Source organism: Ixodes scapularis, unplaced genomic scaffold (genome assembly GCF_016920785.2).
Source record: "Ixodes scapularis isolate PalLabHiFi unplaced genomic scaffold, ASM1692078v2 PGA_scaffold1__304_contigs__length_218370807, whole genome shotgun sequence".
NCBI classification, from domain to species: Eukaryota; Metazoa; Arthropoda; class Arachnida; order Ixodida; family Ixodidae; genus Ixodes; species Ixodes scapularis.
Window position 1 is genome coordinate 67,188,873 of NW_024609846.1, and position 7,332 is coordinate 67,196,204.

General features: G+C 46.7%; 1 protein-coding gene across 1 annotated transcript; it reads left to right on the forward strand.

Annotated features, from left to right (window-relative positions):
- The first annotated feature begins 5,907 nt into the window (after window positions 1-5,907).
- LOC115321012 lies at window positions 5,908-7,092 on the forward strand. Its single transcript, XM_029981254.2, has one exon. The coding sequence runs from the start codon at window positions 6,080-6,082 to the stop codon at window positions 6,539-6,541; it is 462 nt and encodes a 153-aa protein (XP_029837114.2). The 5' UTR covers window positions 5,908-6,079; the 3' UTR covers window positions 6,542-7,092.
- Window positions 7,093-7,332: the final 240 nt, after the last annotated feature.

Consider the following 7,332-nt stretch of genomic DNA (forward strand, 5'->3'; position numbering starts at 1 on the left):
CTCGATGGAGATGCGCCACAACGGGTAATCGGTCTCTTAGCTGTAGATGAGAAATTTAGCCAGTACAGTACAACCGCTTACCTGGGATTTTTAACGTGCATCACGCAGTAGTGATCACACGAACGCGTGCCGATACGAAACTCATCCAGATGGAAACTCATCCAGATCGAAACGGACGGGGGCGGCGGGGACTCGAATCCAGGATGTTCCCAGCGCAAGCTTTCGCTCCACGCTCCGAGCCCACTCGGCCACTTCCTCGCTGTTGAATCGCTGCGCGGTTAATGCCCCTTATATTCGATAAAAAATGCTCCGCGGCCGGCTGGGAATGAAACTCGCTACAGCAGCCCGACACTCTACCCCCTGAACTACGAGCACATTGCCTCCGAGACCGCTATAGTCGTCTTAGTTATTCGTGTGTGTGTGCAATTCAGATCACGTGACGTCCCGCGCGCTACTTGGCTTTTGTAATACGGTTAAAAACAGGATGCGTCATTGCCGCAGGTCATGTGCCCATGGTCGTGTGACCTTGCTGGTCTTCCTATCACGTGATTTCGCGCGCGCGGGATTCAAACGATGCTCGCGCACTCGTCACCTCGTAAATGGCTTTCGTAATCTGGGTGAAAAAAAACAAACAAACAACCCTCCACGGAATTTGAACGCGTCATTTCTCCAGGTCATGTGACGAAGCCTATCTACATTTCCGTCATGCAGGAACAAGTCTAGACAGGTTTTGATATATCTCGAGAGCTCGGAATGTTATTTTAGGTCTTGTTTTCGGCCAGGGAAACGCGCTGCAGTTCTGCCTCGTAAAACGAGCCGAGAACGGGCTCTTTTCTCACCATATCGACTAGGTGGTAGGTATTGGTCACACCTAATCGAATTCGATCCACGATAAACACCTCCTCCGTAAACGACTGCTTGTACTTCTTCAAGAGAACGTGACGATCTATGGAGATGCGCACATGCTCACCCATGCGAAATTTAGGTATTTTCACGCGACCGGAATCGGGGAACAGTTGAAAGAAAAATTCGGTCTGGTTCTGTGTGGGGTAACATCAATCGGCCTAGCGTTCAGTGTCCTGTGGTGGCTAAAATGATAAGATTTGACGATTTCCGGGAGGATTTCAATTAATCGTTTGGTTCGTGCATACTCAAAGTACTTGTAAACCCGACTCATTATGGTGCGTTGTACGCGTTCCACTATCGAAGCCTTTTGCTTCCAATTCACGGAATACAATTTAATGTCGTTTTTATCCAGAGACGAGGGGACCAATCTTCCGTAAAATTCACGACCCCCACCCTACATAAACGGTTGATTTCCCACATTTTTCGAAAGACAATTTTCAACACACTGACAACCGTCCTCGCCCGTCTTTCGAGCTATGGGGACGACGGTGAGAAATCGTGAGAACGTATCAATCACAAACAAAATATATCGTTTTCCATCGTTGTACTTGGTAATTTTTTTAATTTTCACTAGGTCAGCTTGATAGACCTCTCGCAGTCCCAAGGATAGCGTTTTGCGGTAAACGCGAGGGCGCTTGGTTTCCCGGACTTTACTGTCTATACGTGCGTGCGCGCCTGTGTTGCGGTGTACCGCTCGGCGAATGCATTCAAGCTTCCTCGGCGAGCGACTGCCGATGGAATGACACACACATTTCCATACTCGTGCGCAAGCAATTTCCTTCTCCCGCTTTAAAGCTCTCCTGCTGATCCGCTCAGTAACCTGATCTCGAAATAAAGCCGCACAAAAAGGACACAAAGCGAGGATGGAACTTTTTCTTTTTTTTATTCAATATGCATGCATCTAAGATATTCTCGAGACATGGAGAAACATATGGCGTGCGACAGCTCTTTATACAAATATCAAACAATTGGTGAAAAAAAACAAAAAACCTCGCGATACATAAAAATGGCTCTTTACAATACACTCTGTACACACACACACACAAATATATCAGCTTGAAATGTAAAAAAAAGCACTTCACGAGAGGCTCCAATGTCCGAAAGGAAGAGTTGAAACGCCGTCAGAGTCGATGAAGCGCTTGTTGTCAAACGGGTTGAGTCCTATCTTCTCCACGGCAACAGTCTTGTTCTCGCACAACTTACGTGCGATAGTCCGCTGCGTGATCTTGTGCCGAGTTTGTTGCTCGAGAGTTTGAACGTACAGCTCGTAGGTTAGCTTACGGGACTCGCACCTTTTCACTCCTTTCGCCCTCACGTAGTGCTTTCGGGAGGCTAGTTCCATCGAATAGAGTTTGGGTTTTAAACAAAGAAATCCAAGAATGTGATCTTTGGGGATCTCGTTTTTGAACACTCCTAGTTTCATTTTGTTTGCGGGAGAGAACAAGTGGTGATCGCCCGGGTACCCAGAAGTATCCAGGTGAGTTTCGGCAAGGGTCGCGAGCTTCGAGTCTGTATCCGGGTCGGTGATTTGGAGGATGAACGAGTCCGTGTCGCTGTACGCTGCGCGAGCGTCGGGGAAAATGCGCCTGACCTGCTTGTAGAAAATGCGCAGCGATTCAAATTCAAAACACGTGACCGTCATGTGACCGCATCGCAGCGCCCTCTTTCGGATGTAGCACGAACCCTGTGTGACATCACGTGAGCGCCCTTTGTCGGACGCAGCTTGAATCCTGTGACATCACACGTGAGACGCCCTGAGCGCTGCAAATCAAGTCCTATAGCGCCCTCTGTCGGACGAAGCTCGGACCTGTGACATCACGTGGTTGCTATCAGATGATGACCATAGCTATCAACACACACGCGGACAACTGAGACGACTTAAGCGGTCTCGGAAGCAATGTGCTCGTAGCTCAGGGGGTAGAGTGTCGGGCTGCTGTGCCCAAGGTAGAGAGGTCGATAGCCCGCCGGCCGCGGAGCCCTTTTTAATCGATTAAAATGCATTTACCGCCCAGCGATTCAAATTCAAAACACGTGAACGTCGTGTGACCATAGCGCAGCGCCCTCTGTTGGACGCAGCTCGAACCCTATGACATCACACGTGAGGCGCCCTGAGCGCTGCAATTCGAGTCCTATAGCGCCCTCTGTCGAACGAAGCTTGGACCCTGTGACATCACGTGGTTGCTATCATGTGATGACCGCAGCTGTCAACACCTGGTCAACCACGCTTGTGGTTTGAGGTCTGAGGTTTGCGGTGGTTGTTATCAGATGATGACCACAGCTGTCAACACCTGGTCAACCACGCTTGTGGTTTGAGGTCTGAGGTTTGAGGTTCGATGTCTGCGGTTCGAGGTCTGAGGTTTGAGGTCACACGCGTACCTCGGGGGTCGGAACCCGGGCGTGCTCCGATTAATCACTGGCCAACGCCCATGCCCTGTCATTGGTCCCTGGGCTGGTAGAAAGGGAAGAGGCCCCGCCCTGCGGCTCTGTGTTTGGTCGGGGCTAGCCCCGCCCGCTTGCGACTTTGATTGACAGTTGGCCGAACTGGTACATGTTTTCTACTACTCCTTTTTTCTTTCTTTTTTTTGCAGTTGATCACAGCTACGCTCTATGTCAAGATGCTGCTCCTGCTCAAGAGTCCAGTGGGGACGTGGCTGACATGGAAATTTTGGTTTCTTCACCGTCGCCTAGAGACTCTCTCTCTGGCTGTGCTGCTGGACCTTCTCACAAATGTGAGTGCTTTGTATGGAGCGAACTTTTTTTTTTGGTGAAATTATAAAAGGTCAGGCCGCAGAAATATAAAGCTCGAAAACGCCACGGGATATTAAACTTTATCTTGAGAGCTGATGGCGCATGGGGTCACATAACACAAGACCGGGTCGCTGGCAGCTACAAATCGAAGTTGATTCAATGTTCACCACATTCTTGTTTCACGGTATTGTCATTGTTAAGCACACAAAAAGACAAGAAAATGTTTCACACGCAGGTGTTAACACCATCAAATCAAAACAGCTGAACCGGTTTCACTGAATCGTAAGTATTCCCGCAAAACCAAACGTAAGACAGTGTTTTTTTAAGTTATCGAAAAGCTGCCGCGGTCATTATTGTGGATGCTGAGCCTGTCATGGTCCCTTGTCCTATCTGCCAAACTTTAGTTGCCTGTTGTTGTTCGAGTGCTCCACTCTTACAGTGCCATGGGCATAAGTAAGGCTTGGTCAAGTTTTAAGAAAATACATTTCACAGTTTGGATACCTTTTCTGACTTGCATGTTTCTGTGTGCGCCCTTTTTTTGGACTATCAGGTCTCTGGCCAACAGGAAGCGCCTAGTTCGACATAAAGATGTACTGCTGCTTTCCTAAAGTTGAATTGCATATGTTTAGTCTGTCACACTTGCTGTTCTTGTTTAAAGGCACTTCAAATCATTGAGGAATGTTCTTGAGAGTGAATAGATTGCACATTTAATAAATTGATGGCGAGTTCAAGTTTTTCTTAGAGACCTAATCTGGGTCATTTGTCAAATTGCAGCACCCTGCAAAAACCGCAGCATCGGACACAAGAAGACGAACGTCCTGAGAGTCAAGGTGCGACAGCTTCAAGAGCGTAACTAGAGGCTGTATTGAAGGCTGCAACGACAACGTCAGATGAGGACTGCTGCCGAAGTCATTGAGAGTGTCCTCATTCATGTGCCTCCTCCTGTCGCCGCACTCGTTGAAGCCCATATTAGGATGAGCAGTGTGAGCTGGTTTGGCCAGAGATGGTGCAGCCACAACAAAGTCTTGGCTTTAGACCTCTACTTTCATTGCGCCAAAGGCTATAAGTATTGCAGGCGGCTGCTCAGGCTGCCATCAGTGAGGTCTCTGCCGCTATGGCTTCAGTGTGTGCCAGTGAAGGTTGGATTTTACTCTGGCATTTTCGAGCTGAAAAAGAGGCGGGAAGCTTCTTTTTCTCGAGCCGATCGGGCCTGCAGCATAGTCTTTGATGAAATGCACATCAAAAAAGAGCTTTCATACAACCCCTCGTCTGACAGGTTTGAAGAACTTGAAGAACATAGTGAACAGCAAGGCAAAAAGCTGGCAAACAAGGCTCTCATGTTCATGCGAAAGGAGTCGGAATACCGTGGAAGCAGCCCCTTGGCTGCTTTTTGCTCACAAATGCACACCTTTAGATGTACTAAAAGATTTCTTTTTCCCAGTGTTACAGCGCACTTGTGGACGCTGGCCTGGAGCCGGTAGCTGTTGTATGCGATCAAGGGTGCCAGAACGTGTCTCTTTTTCAAGCATCGTAACTGCCGAAAAGCCTTACGTAGAGATCAATGCAAGCCACTTTTTTCCTTTCGATGCTCCACACGTTTTGAAGTGCCTCAGAAACATGTTATTCAAATAGGACTAAAAGGTTGGAGATTACATAGTGAAAGTTCCTACATCAAGGAAGCTTATGAAAAGGACCGTAAACTTGAGATCCGCTCTATGCCAAAGCTGAAAGAGAAGCATTTTAATTTGACCTTTCGTCAAAAGTGTCGGTGAAGCTAGCACCTCAAGTGTTTAGCAATCACTGCGCAGCTGCAATGTATGCCCTTCTTACTTTTCAGCAATTGCCAGCCACAGCTGTTCACACAGCGAGATTCGTTGAAAGAATCGATCGTCTCTTTAACAGCCTAAATAGCTCGCAGAAATTTGCAAAGGCGCCATATGCCTCTTCAATGTGTAACGGCTCTATCCTTGAGGAGTTTCTGAAATAGTGCAGTCTGGTTCTTAAAAGCCTGCAAGTACTCGGGTGTAGAAGGCAGTCGCACTGCATTCGTGGCTTCTTCTTGACATCTAGGTCAATGCTGTTTCTCAGCAATTACCTCGCGGTTAATTACGGTTTTTTCCACCTTTTAAACCGCCATTTGAACCAGGACACCCTTGAAAACACTTTTGCTGTTATATGTTCAAAATCAGGTGCAAACACGAACTCCACTTTCCGTCAATTTCAGGCTACGTTCAGGCACCTTTTGATTAGCAACCTATTCAAGCTGTCGGAAAAATCAAACTGCGCTGACGACATGTCTCTCCTTGCTACGTTCCCAGTAGGCCTCTAGGCACCTTCTGCTCCTCTTGCCTTAGGAAGCAAAGTTTTTCTTACCACGGCAAACGATTCGCCTTCAAACTACCCTTTGGCAATAGAAGAGAACAATATGATTTATTTTGCTGGGTGGCTGGGATCGAAAATCCCCAAGGTTCATTCCTGTGTAGGAACATCCCAGAAATGTGAGCTGAGGACAGAAAATGCGTGTTTTTCTGAAGGAAATCAAGTGCTCGTGTATTTGAGTGTGAAAGGCACTGCCGACTCTCACTTTGGAAACCTCTCAGTTCCTTCCGCTTCTTTCAGATTATTTGTTGAAGCTTGTAAGGAAGTCTTCGAGACATGTATCAACAACCTAATTTCAAAGGAGAGCGTAGGGCGAACTCTTTGTGTCCTTTTTCACCAAAAGATTTCAAAGTCTCTGACTGTATGTGACGAAAGTGTTTATCATGACTTCTTTTTGTTGATTGTCAGAGTCATTCTGCACTGGTTCGCATGGAAAAAGAATGCTAAACTATTTGATACAGCAGCAAAGTGTAAAGCTAGACAGCAAGTGCACAGGCTACGTACATGAGACCACCCAGAGTACTTTTTAAAGCAGTGTAGGCATGTTCTATTCGAACCTTTCATTTTCTTCGGTTTCTTGAGGAGTAATGTAGTCTTGTAACTGATTCACATACATAGCGTTTAAAGCTGTGAAACAACCCTGGCTTATGAAGTGCAGCGTACAACTGGGCTCCAAAACGGTTTACTTCACTTGGCTTCCTTGACCTGCACCAAACAATCGCTGCGTTGCACTGTAGCAGGACCAGCTGATGCAAGTTAAGATATTTTAGGCATTATGGTACCTTGCCCAAGGAATGTGTAGAAAAGTGTCGTTTTCATCTGTGTGTTACAGTCGTGGCCTCAGTTGTCCTCGCAACACTGTGGAACCTCCGAGTTATTAGTGTAAACTGTCAATGACCTCACAACATCCAGCCGATAGTACAATGTCTAATTATGTTATAATGTTCCTTATGTACCAATCTACTGGTTTTCTTCGACCATGATACTTTCAAAATAGTTGATACCGATTGTATAATTCTAGTGAGTAATCTGATTGAATGATTGTAAGCGAATAAAACAAATAAGACGTGACTGTTAATGCGACGTTGGACATGCATTAGAGTTAGTATTGTGCATTTCATACACCCGGCGCACTCCAGTAATTTGATTCACTCTTTGTTTCTGACATGACATCCTTTGCTTTAAGGTTTCTCACATATTTCCGAGGGATCCAGAGGGAACAAAGAGCAAAACACTGCTGCTGGAGTTTAACCGCAGTGCAAAGACACGATGGTGTGACGAAATGAAACTAATCTCATA

Coding starts and splice junctions, on each gene's coding strand:
- LOC115321012 (XM_029981254.2), top strand. CDS start 6,080: ATGATTTATTTTGCTGGGTGGCTGGGATCGAAAATCCCCAAGGTTCAT.